Below are 21,251 nucleotides of genomic sequence, written 5' to 3'. Positions count from 1 at the left end.
CTTGAACTTTGGCTGGTCCTGCGACAGAAAGCAGTTGAAGACGGCCAAAATCGGCTCTCGATTATACCGGTTTGGCCGGCTTCAGGAGAAGGCCGGCCATCTCCCAATTTGTGTCGGAAGATGGCCGCCCTTCTCGTTCGAAAATAAGCAGGATAGTAACATAGTAAATGACGGCAGATAAAGACCTGAACAGTCCATCCAGTCTGCCCAACAAGATAAACTCATTTTACATGGTATGTAATACTTTATATGTATATCCGAGTTTGATTTGTCCCTGCCTTTCTCAGGGCACAGACCGTAGAAGTCCGCCCTGCAGCGACCGGCGTCGCCACCCAATGTCTGTTAAGATTCCATAGATCCATTCCTTCTGAACAGGATTCCTTTGTGTTTGTCCCACGTATGTTTGAATTCCATTACCGTTTTCATCTCCACCACCTCCCGCAGGAGGGTATTCCATGTATCCATCACCCTCTCCGTGAAAAAAATACTTCCTGGCATTACTCCTGAGTCTGCCCCCCCCCCCTGCAACCTCAATTCATGTCCTCTAGTTCTACCACCTTCCCGTCTCCGGAAAAGGTTCGTATGCGAATTAATACCTTTCAAATATTTGAACGTCTGTATCATGTCACCCCTGTTTCTCCTTTTCTCCAAGGTATACATGTTCAGGTTGGCAAGTCTCTCCTCATATGGTTTGCAACTGATAAGGGAATTCTTGTTTTATACACCTTTTTCACATTATGATTCTGTTCACGGATCACTTGGGGCAACCACCGAACGCTATGATGCCCACAGCCATCGACTTATCAGATAAGTGACTTTTTTCAAATATGCTCACGTTACAAGTATAGTGAGTGTTATGTTTAATCACAGCTCCAGCTGATCTTATCAGGCAGGGTAGGAGGAGGCTGGTGCGATGATGGCTGGATGGGCTTGACACAAAATCTAACTGCTAGTCAGTTCGAGTGGCGGCCAAGTTACTGAGCACTATTTACATATTTTAAAAGATTTTAAAAATCAGTAATGGGATATATAAGTTTAGATTCCTCCCCCCCCCCCCCCCCCCCCCCAATTTCTTGCTAGTAAAATGTCATTTGAAAAAGAAACATGGCATAGCTTTCATACACGCAAAGAAGCTGCCTGTAAGCTGGTGTACTTCGTTTTTTGTACTCCATTTTCCCTGCCTTGTTTCTCCTACTTGCGATAATGAAGAACCGGCAGGTCCAGACCTCCCGTTAAAATTTCCACGGTAAAGGTAGGGACTGCTTTTGTGCACATTATAATAGTAATTAGCTCATTATAATAGCTTTGCTTTCTGTTTAGAACCTTTTTGTGCATGTCCCAGTTCACTACTTGCGCGCTAAACCAGCTAGAACTAGTTTAAAAACCACGTTGCTGGCTCGTTAAGTTTAGTGCATCTGGCCCTTAGTCCCTTACTCCCCCTCACAACACCTTTGCTCTTCCTCTAATAACCTCCTCTACGTTCCACCTCCTTCTGCCCTTCATCTCTCTCTCTCTCCCATGATACTACTTTTAGCTACTCGGGTGTCAAATTCTGGAATGCTCTCCCTTCTTCTCTCAGAGTCAGCATGCCTCTCCAGTCGTTTAAGGCTCTTCTCAAAACCTTCCTCTTCTCAACTTCCTTTACTTCTACTCCCCTTTAGCCCTTTCGTCCCTCAGGTCTGGCCCCCCTTCCCCCACCTTTAGCACAGATGCTCAATTTTATACTGTTGTAAACCACTTAGTAGCTTGTGTGGGATCAATTTGAAGTATATCAAGTGCTTGCATGGAAATAAATAAATAAAACAACTATGTAAATCTCAAAGAATATGTAACCACTGTTAAAGTGGAATGTACCACTACTTCCCTCAAGTGTGTGTGAGCAATGGAAAGTTTCTAGAATTACCCTCACAGAGGCATGCAGAGAAACAGAGGCATGTGGAGGCAAAATCTCCACCCTGAAGGATTTATCCATATTGGCTCCTTGAGGTGTGAATACCGCATGGGTCCCTTCTGCCAGATGTAGAGATTACAGTAGCTGGAAATCCGGGTCAGGGAACTTTGTGCCAAAGGTCACTCTTTGAGAAGGTAAAAGGGATTCTCTGATCACTCGCTCATTTCATGATTTGTAAGGAATGCTTTTGCCATTGTATCATCTGTGTTGATTTGTAAATTTCTGTGAGCATTTTTGGGAAGCAGTTATCAATAAATGAAATAAAATTATATAGGGGTCCTTTTACAATGCTGTGGTAAGCATTAACGCATGCTTACCATAGTGTTAAAGGACTTACTTTGGGCATGTTGATGCGTCACACACTAATTTTGGGATATGCACATGTAAACTATGTACTTAAAATTTCATTTTTATTTTCTACAGAGGGGATGTGTCTGGGAGCAGAGAGTGGGAATATCTGTGCTAATCAGTTAGTGCAGCTACATTAGCACATGCTAATTGATCAATGTATGATTAGCACATGAGCCCTTACTGCCTACAAAATAGGTGGTGGTAAGAGCTCAGGCACTAATCTTTTTTCATGGCCATGCACTAATGGGAAAATTGGCACATGGCCATTAATATAAAAAATAAGAAATGTGACTATCATGAAACGCCTAGCCACCCGCCTGGGGTTACCCCACGGCTACTTAGAGGGTCTATTCCCAGCATAGCTCAGGTCCGCCTGCACCTGCCACTGGTGCTCTACACTTGCACCATCCTCCCACTGACTGGATCCCAACTGCCTCAAGGTGAGTCTCCCACTCTCAAATTATCCCCAGTGATTTCCAGATTACTGGAGCCACACTCCCAGTGGTCCCACAGTTCCCAGAAAGCACTCACAGACCCAAGCCACAAACCACCAGGATTCTTTATCAGTCCAGACAGGCAGAGGCAACAACCTAAGGGGTCCTTTTGAAAAGGCGCGCTGAAAAATGGCTTGCGGTAGTGTAGGCGCGGGTTTTGGGCGCACACCAATCCATTTTTTAGCACCCCTGATAAAAAAGGCCTTTTTTAATTTTGCCAAAAATGGACGTGTGGCAAAATGAAAATTGCCACGCATCCATTTTGGGTCTGAGACCTTACCACCAGCCATTGACCTAGCGGTAAAGACTCATGCGGTAACCGAGCATGACTTGGTGTGCGTACATTGCGTGCACCCAAAAATAAAAATATTATTCAGACACGCGTATTGGACGTGCACCAAAAATGAAATTACCGCAAGAGCCCGCACATACACTACAGCAGGCCATTTTTCAGCGCACCTTAGTAAAAGGACCCCTAAAAGAAGGAACGGTCATTCCTCTGTTACAGTTTTAAACATAAAGCAAAGGAAACAGTGGATCCAAAAGAGTCCTCTCACAAGTGGTGTCTCCTTAAACAAGGTCTTTATTTCAAATCAATAAAACAACGACCCAACACGAAAATAATCGCATACAGGGTGCTGCTGCACAACCTTCCCTGTCAAACCAGTAATACACAAGTGGAAAACCGAAATCCGATTTCGGTTTTCCACTTGTGTATTACCGGTTTGACAGGGAAGGTTGTGCAGCAGCACCCTGTATGCGATTATTTCAGTTAGCAGAAAGTTAACTGTTTGTCAATTTGATCTACATGATTATTTTCTATATTGGAAGTCAATAGACCCCTGACGCAGGCCTTTACGGCCGAAACACGATTCGTGTCGGGTCATTGTTTTATTGATTTGAAATAAAGACCTTGTTTAAGGAGACACCACTTGTGAGAGGACTCTTTTGGATCCACTGTTTCCTTTGCTTTGTGTTTTTCCTGTGGAGAGAACACCTTCTGTGTGTGTTGGCACAGTTTTAAACATAAACATGCACCACATGCTGGCCAAACTAGAGAAATACACTTCAAGAAATATTCAATACAATTTACAGGCTTAAAAACACACTGTTCTGTCACATCGACCATTTTACTACTGTGGTAAAAATGGCCTTAGCACATGGGAAAGACCTATGTAAGGTCACTTTTTACTGCAGTTTGGTAAAAGGGCCCCATAGTGCCCTGTGAAAGTCTTCACAGAAGAATATATAACTTTCTGGGGGGGGGTTTCAATTTATAATTGCATTAAAGCAGGAGTTTGTTTCACTATCTACAGAGCATAGGCTACAATTTGACTGTGAAAAAATCATTACAAAGATTTAAAGAGTAAGAATAAGAAACAAAGCGGTCTTGATAACAGAACTCTTCACACCTTTTGACATAGCAAACCCAAATTAACTCCCAGTCAAAAAACTACATTGATAAGGCCCACAATAAGTTAAATGGAGCCTTCCTGCATCCAATGACATTTAAAGTGCATAACTGATAATATCAGCTATACAGTTATAACTCATTACCATTAATTTCTGTTAGGTTAGCTTTCAGCATGTTTGGAACTTTCCTCAGTCCTGTTTGGTGCTCAAGAGGCTTAGATACACTCACATAGCTATTATTGAACAATATATTTTTCGATAAACTTTTGAAGGCAGAACCTTATCCAACCTAAAGAAGGTGGTTCTGCCTTTGGTTTATAAAAAAAATGTATTAACTTAGTTCAATAAAAAAGGTATCACCATATTTCCTTTCGTTTTATTTGTTTTAATTCTACTTATTATCTCTTGTAAAGATCAGTTATGTCATCCTACGGGCTGATGTGTCCACGCCCCTTGTCCCTCTCCATAAACTTCACAGACAAAGAGTCAATTCCTTGTGACCACACCACTATTTTTTAATATTTTTCCTGGGCAGCAAGAGCTGCTGAAAAATGTAGCTCCGCAACTATTTGCAAAGAAAGCAAACAACTATGTAATCTTAGATTTGATTTATTAATGTGATATTCCACCAGATATACTAAAACACTGAAGCATATTGCATGCAATAATTTATCTCAAAAATAATAAAACACTTTAAACATTCTCATACAATAAAACTTGGAAACTACCATTGTCCCCTAAAAAAATGACTTCAAACTTGAACAAAACGCTAGCCTATCAATTTTTTCACAATAAAGTAACCCTCACTGCCCACCAGGCTGATAAATACTGTAGGTTCTCTGTGTCCCAAACTGTTCTGTTTCAATTTGTGTTCAGATTGACTACTCCCCTGTCTTAAGTGGTTATTTTGTTTTCAGCAGCAAAGCACAATTAGTCATATGCCTTTCTGACAGGATTCAGACTGTGCTGGAGAAAGGTCTTTCCTCTGCGCTGCAACTTCAGACAAATAACATTTAGAAATTATATTGCCTTCCCTTCTTGTCCACAATTTTCTCTTTATATATCTCTGACCAGTTTGAGCTTTTTGCTTTGAGGATTATCTTTCAAATAAAATGCATCAAGTATTAAACATATCTGACACAGGATCGACAAATATCTTAATAGCTGTTGTTACAGATCGCATGAGGAACTTGGTATGGTCTTGGCTTGGGAAGAAGGACTGTCAAAGTCTGGAGTACCGTGGTGCTGGATGCAGCAGTGTAGCTATGGGTAGGCCTGGGTGGGCACAGGCCCACCCATTCTTGGCTCAGGCCCACCCAGCAGTGGACCCTAACATCTGCATCTTTCCTTCTCTGCGGCACCCCGGCATCTGCCCGCCCTTTGATGAACATCTCCCTCCCCGGTGTACTTTACAGGTATACCTGGTGCCTCCAGTGATCCATTATTTCTGCCTGCATGGGCCCTGCAGGCTTCCATCAACTGGATCCTGCCCTTGCTGATGTCATTTCCTGCTTCCTGTCTGGTGGGATCCAGCCGATGGAAGCCTGCAGGACCGGCACAGGCAGCAATAATGGATCCTTACAGGTGCTGGGGACGCCTGTAAGGTACACTGAGGAGGGACAGGGTTCAGTGACGGGTGGGCAGATGCCGAGATGCCACAGGGCCAGCACAGGCAGCAGTAATGGATCACTACAGGTGCTGGGGACACCTGTAAGGTACACCGAGGCGGGACAGGGTTCAGCGATGGGTGGGCAGATGCCGAGATGCCACAGGGCCAGCACAGGCAGCAATAATGGATCACTACAGGTGCTGGAGACACCTGTAAGGTACACCAGGGAAGGACGGGGTTCAGTGACAGGCAGACAGATGCCGAGACGCCGTAGAGGAGGAGAGATGTTGATGAGGTAGGTGAAAAAAGAAACCTACATTTTTTTAGATCTCCAGGGAAGGGGGGTGGCATGATGTGGAATAGCCCGTCTAAGTTAATTCTAGGCCCAGCCAAAATACTGGGTCTGGCTATGCCACTGGCTGGATGGAAGATCGTACTCATGAGTTGGTAAAAAGTGAAAGTCTTGCTGGTGACGAGGAATGACTTTCTTTCTGACATAATTTTCCTCAAAGCTGAAATCTGTCTTTAACTTAAGGGAAAGGAACAGAGGAAATGTATGGGGCAGCTCTTTTATAAATAAGGAACCTACAGATCATCAAAGAGTCTTCCAGGCCGATGTTCAGAACCTAACACCAGTGATTAGCACAGGACTAGCGCCGGTGTTAACCTGCACAGAATGCTCAGAGAGCTTTAGCAAAGGAAACATCATGTCCACCAGAGATAGCCACAAATTGTATTTAAATGTAGTCAAATGGATGTTAATGAGGTAATTTGCTATGCCCTCCCAATGCTCAGAGAACAGATCACTAACAAACCTTGCTCCTACTGCTGGAAACCTACCGCGATATTGAGGGGGTTTGAAGAGAGGAGTTCTTTTGATTTTCACTTTAAAATCTGCTGATTTTGATTTCTTTTAGAAGCAGAAAAAAGTCTGTGCAAGCCTGTAGGTACTGGTACTGGAAAAAGAAATGTGCGCGAGTCCGAGCAAACCCGAAAGTGAAACCACACATTGGTGCCTGTTTTCTGTGCTTAAATATAAGCCTTCCGAATTAAAAAAATGTTGATTATATTTAAAGGCACAGAACAGCATCACCAATGTGTGCTTCATTTTCAGCTTTGCCTAGTGCATGAGCACAAGATCTGCATTTACCGTGAAACTCTTCTGCACATGCACCAAGCACTTTCCTCCCCTTGCTTTCGCTTTTACAGCATGCATTTAATTTGAATACCATTTCCTTTGAGTATTGGCGAGCTAGTTTTCTGCGCTGTTCCAGTAATACAGGGTCTGCGCTATTGGCTTTAGTGTGGGAGTTCTGAGCATCAGCCCATTGGAAAGTTAATCTTCACACACGCCCTTAAAGAACATGATTTTAGTATTCTCTCTAACAAGAAGGGAAGAGGGTCAGGAAGGGTTACATTTTTATTTGAAGAAAGAAAAACCTACAAATGACTCATAAGCAAACTAAAAGACTGAAAACACAGGCATAGTTTGGTGGGGGTAGGGGTGATAGAGGGGCAGCCCCTCTAATGCTAGAGGTGCTAGTGCTGAAATGACTCTCCTCTCCAATGCTAATGTGACCTCCTTACTCTTTGCGCCCTTCCCCCTCCCACGACAAGGCAGGGAAACTACACCTATGACTGAAAGATCTAGCAACACCAACGCTTTCTCATGCCCCTTTTCCAAACACTCCTCAGAACTTCTCGCTTTTTCTACTGTGTAATTACCAGCTGCGTCTGTCTCTCTTTGTGTATTCCATTATATTATATGAAACCCAGTGCTCCCTTATAATTACTGGTGTGTATGTCTCTTACATAATTGCAGAATGGTGCATCATGGAATACCAGGGAAATATTCTCTGCACTTCAGGTCAGAGTTCTATCTTGATCTACCTACATTACTGGACCTTTTAGGGAACAGGAGTCATCCTCCTCTACAGGGCTAGCTTGAGTGTAATTATTAAAAATCTTAGGGAAACTGAGGGGGGGGGGGGAGCACAAGGCTGAAGATTTTTCTACAGTGCCTAATGACCTGATTCTGCTCCTCTTTCTTTTCCTCTGTTCCCCAAGTAGTTCAGTGTCACCCTCAGAAATAACAAAATTTGTTCATCGTAACAAGGAAAATTTCAAATCTGTGGCAAATTGAGAGACGTGAAAATACCACCAAGTAGTGTCTTACGAGGGACTCGGCGATAGGGGGTCCTTTTCAAAGAAATCCTTTTACACCAAAATTGAACTTTAGGTTACTGCTAGTTGCTAATAAGGTGGATCTAAGTCTGCATTTTGCTGCTAGGTGCGAGATACAGCAGAAGGTCTTTCCAAAACTATCTGTCCCAGCCATGAGTGCGACTTCCACATCCATGGTCTAAATTCCAGTTCCCTTCCATCATATTTCAGAGCATTTGTGCCAAACAGAGCTTTGTCTGGCATTCAAAGACCTCTATTCCTTATGCTTTGTGAGGCAGAGCATGACAAATGTGGACACTGAGCTTTTATCCTCTGTGAGATTACTTATGCATTGAGTACTCCAAGAGAAACAAATCACAGTTCCCTCGGAAAGGGGTTAGCAAATAATCAAGGAGGCATGGTGATATCACTGCTTTATAACATAGATAGATAGATAGATACTGAAAAATTTGTCACGTCCAATATACGTTAATAATTATTACATATAAAACAGACAATATAAAACTAGAACAAAACTAAGACATCATCAACCCACAATACAGTATATACAGGCCTTAGAATAAAATCCAGCGTTCTCTGTTCTTTGCACCAAATATTCTCCAATTCGATTTGCAGTGCACGTAGGTAAGAGCTTTGGCTCAAATTCTCTGCCATCAAAGTTCCCTCCAAGAATTGATGGCTTGTCTGAAAAATTGTCAGCCCATGTGCAAAACGTTCTACTGACCTCATTTGTGAGCAATTTTTTCAGCAGAAGCTCTCGATAAAAACTATAATCGTAACAAGTGCACAATCTGGGAAAACATTCACGTTTATTATTACCTTAATAGTTATATATCAGTATCATTCATGTTTACTAAGGGATCAATTTCAAAACGACTTAACTAGTTAAGGGGCCCTTTTACTAAGCTGTGGTACAAAGTGGCCTGCGGTAGTGTGGACGCATGAAATTGGCGCACACTATGCCATTTTTTTTACCACGACTGGGAAAAAAAGGCTTTTTTCTAAGGAGGCAGTAAATGGCTGTGTGGTAAAATTAAAAGTAGCGTGCGGCTATTTACTGGCCAAACCCTTACCGCCACACATTGACCTAGCGGTAAGGGCTCACGTGCTACTCATGCGGTAATCAAGCAGTGCGCGCCAATGTGGCCATGCTGCTAATTACTGCCAGGAATGCCCCCATGGTAGAAAATTATTTTCTACTGCAGGAAACAGTGCGCATCAACTTTGGAATTATCGCCGGGTGCCCGTTAGCCCTACTACTGCTTAGTAAGAGAGGCTCTTATCCAGTTAACTGATATTGACCAGGCCCCAAAGTAACATTCAGCAACATTTACCCAGCTAGTACTGCTGAATATCCTCTCTTATCACTAAAGCCTAAACTCGCTATTGGGTGGGTGGTCCGAGGCTAGAGTCAGGACAGAGTGAGCACTTAACCAGTTAAGTACCAATATTCAGCCCTTAACCGGTCAAGTTAACCAACCACACAAGACCCCATTACTAGCAGTCCTATCTTTGGTCAGTTTATTTTAACTGGTTAAGGGCTGAATATTGGCACTTATCCAATTAAATGCCATCCGTCTGCAAGTACCCAGATATTTAATGCCAGCACCTGGACATGGCCCAGCACTAAATCTCTAGGCCTAATTTTGGCAGCAACAGTCAGCATTTAAAAACCGTCATTGGCTAAATATTAGCCCCTAAAAAAGGAAGGGGTAGATATTCAGCCCACAACAGGAATTAGCCCCAGATACTCAGTACCAGGCCATATCCAGACACTGGTACTGAATATCTGTGCGTAACTGACACGGCAGTGGCCACTGGCATTTATGTGGGTTCTGGCCAATATTCAGCTGGATCCTGCATAGGACAGTTATGTGGGCCCCGGCTGAATATCAGCCGGTCAAACCTAGTAAGCGGGGTAAGCGCCACAGGGGGGGCGCCTGCCTTCAAGGGCACCACTGCGGCGCTGTGCCGCCATACCGTGCCGCCCTTGGTGCTTTAAATCTTTTAATTTACCTCCGTTCCAGCAGCTGCATCATTTGAAAGCCCTGCCCCATCTCTAGCCTTCCCTCCCTTCGTGAGTTCGTTCCGCAGTCCTGCCTTCTGATGTCATTTCCTCGAGGGCGGGACTGCAGAACAAACTCACGAAGGGAGGGAAGGCTAGAGACGGGCAAGGCTTTCAAATGACGTGGCTGCTGGAACGGAGGTAAATTAAAGATTTAAAGCACCAAGGGCGGCGGGGGATGGGGGCGATTCGGGCGAAGGAGAATCGCTGGACAAGGGCAGGGTGGGAGAAGAGAGAAAGGAGATGCTGGGGGGGTGGGGTGCACGGGCGCTGGAGGGGGGCGCACGGGCGCTGGAGGGGGGCGCACGGGCGCTGGAGGGGGGCACGCGGGCGCCAACTCATCGTCTGCAGGAGGGCGCCAGAGACCCTAGGACCGGCCCTGTCAGCCAGCACCTGTATAACTTGAATATCCTTCCTAGGCCCTCTGAACCCCCACACCAAAACAGCCACCTTCTAATCCCTGACAACCCCCTTTTGATCCCCCTCCCCCTGCAACAGCAAACCCCCTAACCCCCCCCCCCCCCCTCATCACCTCCTCCCTGGGCCTACCTCTCATTCCTGATGGTCCAGTGGAGGAGTTGGGGATACCCTCTGTACTGCCCCTGACCTGCCCATTTCTTTTTATGGCCAGTCAGCTTGAGATACAGCGACCAGAACTGCACACAATACTCAGTATTGAGTGGGAAGGCATCAGACTTGTTTTGGAAGGCTGACAACTGTATAGGTGTAATGCAATCCCCCCCCCCCCCCCAAACAGAACTTCTAGGTTAGACATTTAAATTATTTGTTAGATGGCCTACTGAAAAGGACTCAATCCATTTATATATATATATATATATATATATATATATATATATATATATATATATATATATATATATATATATAATTCTAACTCAGGTTCAAATGTAGACAATGGTTGCACATAAGTATCAAAATGTAAACTATCAAGCAACCGTACAACACTTATTAACCAATTCAATCTTTATTAGTTGTCAAAATATCAAAATATCAAATAAACTAAACATAATATACTGTCATCCTATCACATTTACACACTCTCATTCATACCCACATTCACAATCTAAAATCACTCCACATAAACATTAAAGGATATAAAACCTATACAATAACTACTATATGAAGATCTGCAGCAATTCTTTTCATAATGTTGTGGAAAATCTCTTGCTCAACGTGTAAACTCCTTTTTCAGCAGATGTAAATAGTCTTTGCTTGACGCATAAACTCTGAACTGAGCTCACTCTGCGTGTTCACCACCGAATCATACCATACGCTATAAAGTGGCTCAAATGCTCAAGGGGTCTGCAGGATCTGTTGCATAATAGTCAATAAGCACCGCAAGAGTCAGTCACAAAGGTAGCTGCAAACTCAATGGTAGTGCCAATTCAATTTGAGCAATCTTCTTTACTGCCTCCTCCGCAGTAAATTCAGCTTAACTCAACTGGTGATAATATTCGAAAAAGATCGACATGGCCATGTTTCGCTAACCAGCGTCTTCAAGGGTCTTTCACTTACTCTCAGTAGTCAGGAACTCGCCCCAGCAAGCAGCCGATGGAACCGTCAGAAGGACGCCCATGCCTGCACACTCATCCTAAACAAAGGACGACCATCTCTAAGGTCGACCTAAATGTCAAGATTTGGGCGTCCTCCACCGTATTATCGAAACGAAAGATGGACGTCCATCTTGTTTCGATAATACGCGTTGCCCCGCCCCTTCATGGCACCGTCCTTAGAGTTGGGCGCCCTTAGAGATGGTCATCCCCGTTCGAAAATGCCCCTCCATGCTGCCATCAGTCCCAAACAGAAATGCTTCAGGTCTGCAGTCCATATGTTCTGTTTGCTACATAGTTTCTGAGTATTTGCAGGGTTTTGTGTTACTTCACAGTATCTGGCAGTAGAGGGATTTTGTGGTGCTATTTCTGAGATGACACCAAAATTTGAAAATATATGTGTTTTGTATGAAACGCTGTCTAGACTCAAGAATGGATAAAAAAATCTTGACTTGACAATAAGGTTATTATGAATTTGCCTATTATACAATCCCATATGGAAAAACTGCATGCAACTCAGTTTCAGAGTCCTCAATAAAGTAAAGAGCAAAACTTAAAACATTTAATAACTATTTGTTTCATGAACTGTTATATTTAAAGTAAATTCTGCTTAAGAATAATTTATATTTTTATTTCCCTTGCATCATTTTTTAACAATGAAATATTTAGGAGGGTTTTTTTGTTCAGCTGTGAATTTTAGGGTTCCTTTTACTAAGGTGCGCTAACGGATTTGGCACGTGCTATATGCTAAGAAGCCCATAGGCATAAAATGGGCTTCTTAGCATTTAGGAGGTCTTTTACTAAGCTGCAGTAGTGTTTTTAGCTCGTGGTACAAATCAGCTGGCGGTAAACACCAAGGGCCCTGAATACTATGGTGCGCTAGTGTTTTTAGCACATGCTAAAATTTAGCATGCGCTAATGCTAGAGACACCCATATATTCCCATGGGTGTCTGTAGCATTAGCGCATGCTAATTTTTAATGCACCCTAAAAACGCTAGTGCGCTGAGGGCTTCTTTTACAAAGTCACGCTGCCGATTCTCTGTGCGGCAAATGAGAGGCAGCCCATTCAATTCCTATGGGCTTCCTCTCATTTGTCGTGTGTGAATCACTAGATTGGCTTTGTAAACGAAGCCCTTACAATGTGGCTCAGTAAACAGGGCCCCTAGACACCCATTATATTCCTATGGGTGTCTCAGCGTTTAACTACTACTACTACTACTACTACTACTACTATTTAGCATTTTATAGCGCCAGCTGATTTCTACCATGTGCTAAAAACGCATTGCCAAAAGCTGTGAAAACAAGCTACGACCACCTAAATTTCAGGAAATCATTAAAAACCAACCTGTTCAAAAAGGCATACCCCACCGACCCAACATAAATACCTACACGCTACAACACAGCAAAACCAAAGCTCGTAATGGACATTATATGACCTTTCCTCTCCTCAATCCCCACTGTACCTGAAACCCATGTACCTTATTTGACCACAATATCACATTGTATTTGCTTCTCTACCAGACTTGGCAAATGCCTTTACAGTACTATGTAAGCCACATTGAGCCTGCAAATAGGTGGGAAAATGTGGGATACAAATGTAACAAATAAATAAATAAAATAAAAGACCCACTTAGCGCACACTAATCATTAGTGCATGCTAAATCTGTTAGTGCATACATGAACACTGCCTGTCACGTGTGTCCAAATAGAAGAAAGGTTGATAGCCACTGCTATCAAGTATACATGTATCTTTGGCACTTAGGTGTCTGCATTTACACCAACTTTATGGCTGGCATAACTGCTCATGCCAAAATGCTACAAGTGTGTATACCTGGTTATGCTGGCATTCTATAAAGGAAAGTAGGTGCCTACTTTTCTTGGTAGAATAGGTTCCCTCCAGGCACACCCTGCTACAGAATTGCCCTTTTATGTGATTACTAGGAGTAGCCTAGTGGTTAATACAGCAGACTTTGATCCTGGGGAACTGGGATCAAGCTTACTGCAGCTCCTTGTGACTCTGGGCAGATCACTTAACTCTCCATTGCACCAGGTAAAAGTAAGTACCTGTATATGCTATGTAAACCACTTTGAATGTAGTTGTAAAAAAAAAAAAAACACACAGAAAGGTGGGTATATCAAGTCCCATTCCCTTCCCTTCTTATATTCCCTGCAGCTGTGCGTAACCCACATTCATATATAGCCCAGGGAAGCACTACTTTAGTTTCTTAATTCATGGATACTCCACAATTTTGCATTTACATTCATATGAGGCTGTATATAAAGAGTCAAAATGCCAAAACATAAGTCATACACTGTGGCCTTTAAGCTGTTGGCAATTAAATAGGTGACGGTTAACGGAAATCACAAGACTGGACATTTTTTCTCTATGGGTGACAAATCAGTCCATGAGTGTAGGAAAGAAGAAGAAATGTGGCAAAACTCCAGCCACGAAAACTTGCCCAGCAAGGTAAACCTCTAAAAAGGCCGAACATAGAAATGAACCTCAAGGAATGGGTAATCACACAAAGGGAAAGTTACATCGTTGTCTCAACCAGAAGCATTAAACGGCAGACCAGAGAGTTAGCTGCACAGTTGAACATTACAGATTTCAAAGGACAAAACAACTGGATCCAGAAATTCCTGAGGAGAAATGGACTATTCGTTAGAGCAAGAACAAAAGTTACCAGATGACTGGGAAGAGAAAGTGGCAAGTTTCCAGGACTTTGTCATAAGAAAATATGAACAAGTGTTGCTATACTGGGACAGACCGAAGGTCCATCAAGCCCAGCATCCTGTTTCCAACAGTGGCCAATCCAGGTTACAAGTACCTGGCAAGATCCCAAAAGTACAATACATTTTATGCTAATTATCCTAGAAATAAGCAGTGGATTTTCTCCAAGTCCATCTCAATAGTGGCTTATGGACTTTTCTATTAGGAAGTTATTCAAAATTTTTTACAATCCCACTAAGCTAACTGCTTTTACCACATTCTCTGGCAACGAATTCTGCGTTTAATTATACGTTGAGTGAAGAAATATTTTCTCCAATTTGTTTTAAATTTGCTACTTTATAGCTTCATTGCGTGCCCCCTAGCACCAGTATTTTTGGAAAGAGTAAACAAGCAATTCACGTCTACCTGTTCCACTCCGCTCATTATTTTATAGATCTCTATCATATCTCCCCTCAGCTGTCTTTTCTCCAAGCTGCAGAACCCTAGTCACTTTAGCCTTTCCTCATAGGGAAGTTGTCCCATCCCCTTTATCATTTTTGTCACCCTTCTTGACCAGAATTGCACACAGTATTCAAGATGTGGTCACATCATGGAGCAAAAGAAAGGCAATATTCAACCTGGAAATATAATAAATATGGATGAAGTGTGATGGCTATTCGAACAGTTGCTGAACGCGGCAGCAAAACAGAGGCTATAACAACAACAGGCCTTGAATGAACTTTACGGTGGTATTGGGCTGTGCTGCAGGTGGTCAAAAGCTGAAACCCTTGGTAATATTAAAGTACGTAACGATGCCCCGAGAAACGTTTCCAAAAGGCATTGATATGTGCAACAAAAAAGGATGAACGAAGATGTTATGAAACAGCACATTGACAAATGCTTTCGAGAAAGAACTGGAGGATTTTTTTTTTGTACCAAAATCTTTACTAATATTTGATGCAATGACTTTTCATTAAAAAAGAGTCTGTGCAGAAGCTGTTAAATAGTGCAGGGGTGAATACTGCAATTATACCTGGCAGACGTATCAGTAAGCTATAGCCATTGGACATTTCCATGAATCATACATTCAAATGTCTCATTCGTCAACAATGGGAGAAGCGGATTCGTGAAAGCAAACACTCATTCACTCCTGTAGAGAAACAATGCCATGCCACTTATGCAGAAGTGTGTTACTGGGCAGAAACCATCTGGACAGTGGTAAAATCCACCACAATCATCAAAGGATTCAAAAAGGCACTCAAAGATGTCTGCTCATTTGATGACAAATCTTCTGATGATGAAGAATACGAATTCACCAGTGAGGAAATAGCAGCTTTTGCAGAGGAATATTTTGCAGTTTCTTACCTCAACTCGGAATTCGAGGAGTTCTCTTCTGGTGATGAAGATGAAGAGATACAGATAGTCCTTATCACAACTCTACGGTTGCCTCTAGGACTCAGTAACTCATGCAGGTTGTAGGCTGGCACTTCTCAGGTTAGCAAATCAAGCAATTTCTTAAATTACTTTCTTGAACACATGTATTTACCTGAACCTCCCAAAATGCCAGAAACTTCTTTACAAAACTATGTGCACCTTTCTTTAAATTAGTCACCTTATTTTCTAACTCCTCTTACTCTCTTACTTATCTATATGTTAACCCTCTCTCTGACCTCATGTGCAACTTTCTTTAACTTAGTCGCCTTACTCTCTAACTCTTCTTATTCTCTTACCTATCTATATGTTCTGTCTTACCTTATACCCCTTACTATCAATTAAAATGTTCTATTACGCATTGTGTTGACATTGTAAGTAGTATACTATAATAGAAAAATAGTGATCAAACTCAACCTGCTAGCATGTTCAGGAAGTAATAATCATCACTCTATATCGGTAGGGTGAAGGAAAAAGAACCTCAGTTGATGCTGAAACCAAGACAATGTTCCAAAAGAACCATGCATTCCAAACTTCCTTGGGTTGGCTATGCTCGATCATGGGCTCACCCAAAAAACCTCCGAATCCAATTGTTAAATTATATGATTTTTCTTTTGTTTTGTAATATCTTTTTATATTTTATTCTTATCTTATTCATTTATCTTCTTGTCAACCTGAGACAAGCTAGCAGGTATGGTTAACATCTGCATCTGTACCTGCATTCTTATTGCATAAGGCGAGCATTAGAGAGACTGAGAGAAACTTATCTTGTTTTCGGACCACCCCAATGGGGAACCCATTTCACGTCTGGAAACTACTTGTTAGTGATCCTTTTCTTCATTGAAATTTTGGATATTTATTTATTTGTTACATTTGTATCCCACATTTTCCCACCTTTTTGCAGGCTCAATGTGGCTTACATGTTAACTGTTAACGGTGTTAGCCGGTTCTGGTCTGAACAAATACAATTTATGAATGAATACAAGGTGATATTATGGTGGGTAAGATACATGTATGGTTGGTAGAATTGGGGGGAACTTAAAGAGGGGAGGAAGAGTCAGGTAATGTCCATTACAGTCTTTGGTTAAGTTGTGTCGCAGGTTGTGTTGCTATATCGCTTGTCGAGACACGATTCAGCCAAATGGTGTGGGTTCCCCCAGAAGAAGCATAGCGAAACAGGCACTGTCGGGGCTTCTACACACGCCAGTCTGAATGATGGAGTTTACATGCTCCTCAAGCTAAGTGTCTTTTGTTTGGTATATATTCATGTATATTTGCACATTATGGTGTGGCAATATAAGTTACATTTTGCAATTACAACATTAGGGTGGAGGTGGTTTTAGACAATGATTAAACCTATGCATGTCGATAGAGTCACCAGGGGAGTGATATGAATATCTGTGCAAAAAGATATGAGACTCCACCTTGTTGTTAACTGCAAGTATTCTCAGTGATTTTCTCCTCAATCTATGTATTTCTAGAATAAGCAGCATAAAATGTATTGTACTGTTTTGAGGATCTTGCCAGGTACTTGTGACCTGGAGTGGCCAGTGTTGGAAACAGGATGCTGGGCTTGATGGACCTTCTGTGTGTCCCAGTATGGCAATACTTATGTACTTATGTAGTGTTTAAGACATGATGGCATTATCCTAACGGAAAGCTTTTGGAATCTATCTAAATTCCCACTTTGTTATGGAATCTGTTACCAGTGCCAGGCGGGACTCACTCTCTCTTTATATATATATATATATATATATATATATATATATATATATATATTTTTTTTTTTTTTTTTTTTTTTTTTTTTTAATAATATAGTTTCAATAAGGCAGGAAGAAAGAAGAGGATTGGGTTCAACTCTTTTAAAGAACAATAACATAAGCCAATATTTAGGATGAGACAATGATTAGCCAACAGAAGGAAGAACTAGATGCAGAGTGTGCAGAAAGATGAGACTGGTGTTTTCAACCTTTTTAGGTCACAGGTACACATAAAAGGACAAAAGAAATTGCAGGCAACTCAGTTAAAGCTGAGGGAAATTTATGGCTTCCCTCTGGAACACCTGAAGGGAAGAAAGGAAAAAGGGAGGTTCTACAGGCTGGACAGCAGTGGATGAAGCCCTGGTGGCAAGAGCACACACATATCTAAGAGAGATGCTGCAGAGCTGTGCGCCTTTCCTCCCTCTGGCCAGGTGACTGGGAACAAAGCATGAGAAATAGGCTCATCCTAGCTGACTGGAGCTACAGGAGATTAACCCAGACACTAGAAACAGGGGCGGAGCAAAACAAAATCTACTGTCTTTGTAGCACTGGTCCAAAGACTATGGGATTCTTAGTAGTTTTAAGTAAATGATGCAGAAGATACTTGCAGGAAGAGACAGGGAAGAGAGAGGAAGGTCATGACAGAGCTTTCCTAGGAAGACGTTCCACCATATTCACATTATTTTCAGACATAACTATCAGAACGTTTGAGTCTGGATCCCCCCCCCCCCCCCCCCCCCCCGCGTCTCATTTCGCTGTCATTACACGTTACACCATCTGTACTCCGAGACGAATCTCAGGCGTTTCGCATTTAGTGTTGCAGACACATTAAATCATCTGCCCAGGCAGCATCATGTACCTTGCTGCATATTCCATTCTCCCTCGGCTTCTAATGTCATTTTCTCTGCATTGTTGTTTGGGTTGACAGCATGCGCTGCCTCCTTACTAAGCCCAAACTCAAGAAACCAAAAGCCCTTGCAATTGATAGCTCCCGTGTCTACAAATGAAAGATCCAAAAGTATACAATGGTACCCCGTATCATTTTAGAAAAACACGATTTTTCTTCCGTGCCATGTCTGACGCTCAGCTGCAGTCTCCCCCACCCCGACCTGGGCGTTTATCCTGCGTAAGACAGCTTGGATGGCGCATCTGCAGTGTTGCTCCCTCTCCTCCTCTCCCCCCCCCCCCCCCCCCCCCATCTAACAGCAGGAAAAGCTGATCGCACCCGGGACCATCTCCATTAATTTCACCACCCCCTCATCAAAAGAATCATTTTCTGTTGTGAGGGTGGGATTTGGAAGATTTTGCCTAAGCATCTCCTCCACCCCTCAAAAAAACAAGCATCCATCATCCAGAATCGAAATCGGAGAGGGTGAGGATGGACGGAAGGATAGACGGACAGAGATGCACATGCACGCTTACTTTCTCCGACCACAGCCTTCAGCCCGGTGGGTGCCATGGTGCCCTGCTGGTCCTGGCTCTAGAAGATCGTTTGTTTTGCTCCCTTACTGCGTGCTGCGCTGTACCCGCTGCTCTCAGCTGACTGCAGGGAGGAAGGCTGAAGGTGTACGCTGGTGATGGGGGAGGAAAAGATTGGGGGGGGGGGGGGGAGAGGGAAAGACAGATGGGCTCTGGGACGTCACAGGTTTCCAGGCCAATAACTGAGGCCGTGTGATGCTTTCATCACCAGGCTGCAGCTCTGCCCACCGGCTGGGCACCTCCCCTCCCCCAGGTTGCTATTTCTCACTGCTTTGCACTCTCCCTTGCTTCCTAATTCCTACCCTTTCTGCAGCCCCTTCCTCAGCGCACGCACACACACAATAGGAATCATCATAATAAAATATTAATTAAAGGAGAGCATTTGTCAAGGAAAGCAATCCCCACCTGACCCTTAGACACAGGGAATGCTATTTATTTATAGGTATTTTTCTTCTACTGTTGTAACCTGCCTTGGGTAGGTTTCTAAAAAAGCAAGATATATATTAAGATTAAATTTGTCCATTTCTATTTGAGGTTATCTATCACCTTCATCCATTTTTGTTTTGGGGGGGGGGACCCAGTACTACTTACAGGCATCAGAGGTGGGTTATTGACCTTGCCTTCTTTTGCTGAGTTACCTAAATAGAGCCCACTGACAGCAGGGGCAAGGCATAGCCTCACCAATTCCCTGTCCAAAACAGCACCTGGTTGATTTCTTTCCATTCCATATTTTGCCCAGATCAGAACCAAGCCCAAATTGCAACCGCTTGCTGCTGGTTCTTTGTGGTGGCATGAAAACACACTCCAAACCAGAGCAACTCATAGTAAGTTTAGGACTATATTGACTTAGGTGAAATCAATTGTTTACCATTGTCAGATTGTAAGAAAATGCCCCAGTTGCTTGGAGCAGATCTGTAGCTGCTGACAAAGAAAGGATTCATTATTTTTTGTAATAACTCAACAGACAAGAAGCCAACCCTAACAGAAGAGCTGCATGCACTCCCTCTCCTGCAACTGGCCATTATGGAAACAAAGATCAGGAAATACTGATGACAGGAAAATAAACAGAGAGGTTTAATTATGTTTTTATTGAAGAGCAGTGTTACATATAACTGGGGCTTCCAAGTTTTTGGTTTTAGTGATAAACTCTAAGAAAACACCCCTGTGCAAAAAAAATAAAATAGATAACCACCAGAATGGATTTTTAAAAATGGAGAATCACCAGAAAACCACCACTTCCCCTAGTTCTCTCTCACCCAGGGCTTTTTTTGAGGGGGTACTGAGTAGCGGCACCTTTTCCATTGTCTGCTAAAATTGACCCATGGACCCCAAGTTTTAATGAAAGAGCTCAGGTTCTACACACCAATTCTGTCTTGTCATAGATTCTGGTTGCAGGGGGCCTGGCTATTGTGGGGTGGGTCCCTCAATGATCACCCCACCCTTGAAGGGTGGCCTAGCATTTGAGTACCAGCATTTTTTTTTGCTAGAAAAAATGCACTGCTCTCACTCCTCCTGTGGTTTGTTTTGTACCCTCCGCTCAATTTTTGCACCTTTTCTGTGCTTATGACTCCTAAATGAAACAAATATACATTTGATTCCACTAAAAAAAAAAAAAAGTACCCAGCAATAGCACCTGCAATGTGATAGCACAGAGTTTTGTACCCTCCAAGAACCCCTAATTAGCTGCAACACCTAAGAATAGAAGCCCTACATATAACATCAGAAAAATGTATACATACATTTACAATTGAAATTAAACCTACTAGCCATATAGCAAATGTGGTCACATATCTCAAAAGCAGCATGACCCGTTCCTTAATTATGTAACACTTTTGCCTCTCTCCCAAAATCATGGGCTTCCAGTAAGCTACCACATTCAACACAAGGTCTTGACTCTTACTCATAGAATTCTTTCCACTGAATTCTGGCGTATTTGTCTACTATAATAGTTCAATATTCACCCCCTAGACTTCTTAGGTCACTAAATGATTGACGACTACATATCCCTCTGCCTTGTAGAATCTAATTTTGCTGAGGATGACAATCGGCCTTCTAGTGCATGGCACCAACTTTACAGAACTCATCATCACCTTGAATTGCCATTCCCCAAATTTAAGGCAGCTCTTAAGACCCATTTATTTAATGCCTGTTTGAAAACACCCATTTTTTATTTATTTTTTTGTTATATTTGTACCCCGCGCTTTCCCACTCATGGCAGGCTCAATGCGGCTT

General features: G+C 42.7%; 1 protein-coding gene across 1 annotated transcript in view; it reads right to left on the bottom strand.

Annotated features, from left to right (window-relative positions):
- Positions 1-19,037, bottom strand: part of STXBP1 (syntaxin binding protein 1) — a 141,344-nt gene extending 122,307 nt beyond the window's left edge. The window contains exon 1 of the mRNA XM_030206080.1: positions 18,963-19,037. Coding sequence (XP_030061940.1) covers positions 18,963-18,999 — 37 coding nt within the window. The 5' untranslated portion in view covers positions 19,000-19,037. The remainder of the gene's footprint in view (positions 1-18,962) is intronic.
- Between the last annotated feature and the right edge of the window lie 2,214 nt (positions 19,038-21,251).

The sequence above is a fragment of the Microcaecilia unicolor genome, chromosome 6 (genome assembly GCF_901765095.1).
Source record: "Microcaecilia unicolor chromosome 6, aMicUni1.1, whole genome shotgun sequence".
NCBI classification, from domain to species: Eukaryota; Metazoa; Chordata; class Amphibia; order Gymnophiona; family Siphonopidae; genus Microcaecilia; species Microcaecilia unicolor.
Note: the sequence above shows the minus strand (reverse complement) of the source record. Positions and strands in the feature narration are given on the sequence as shown.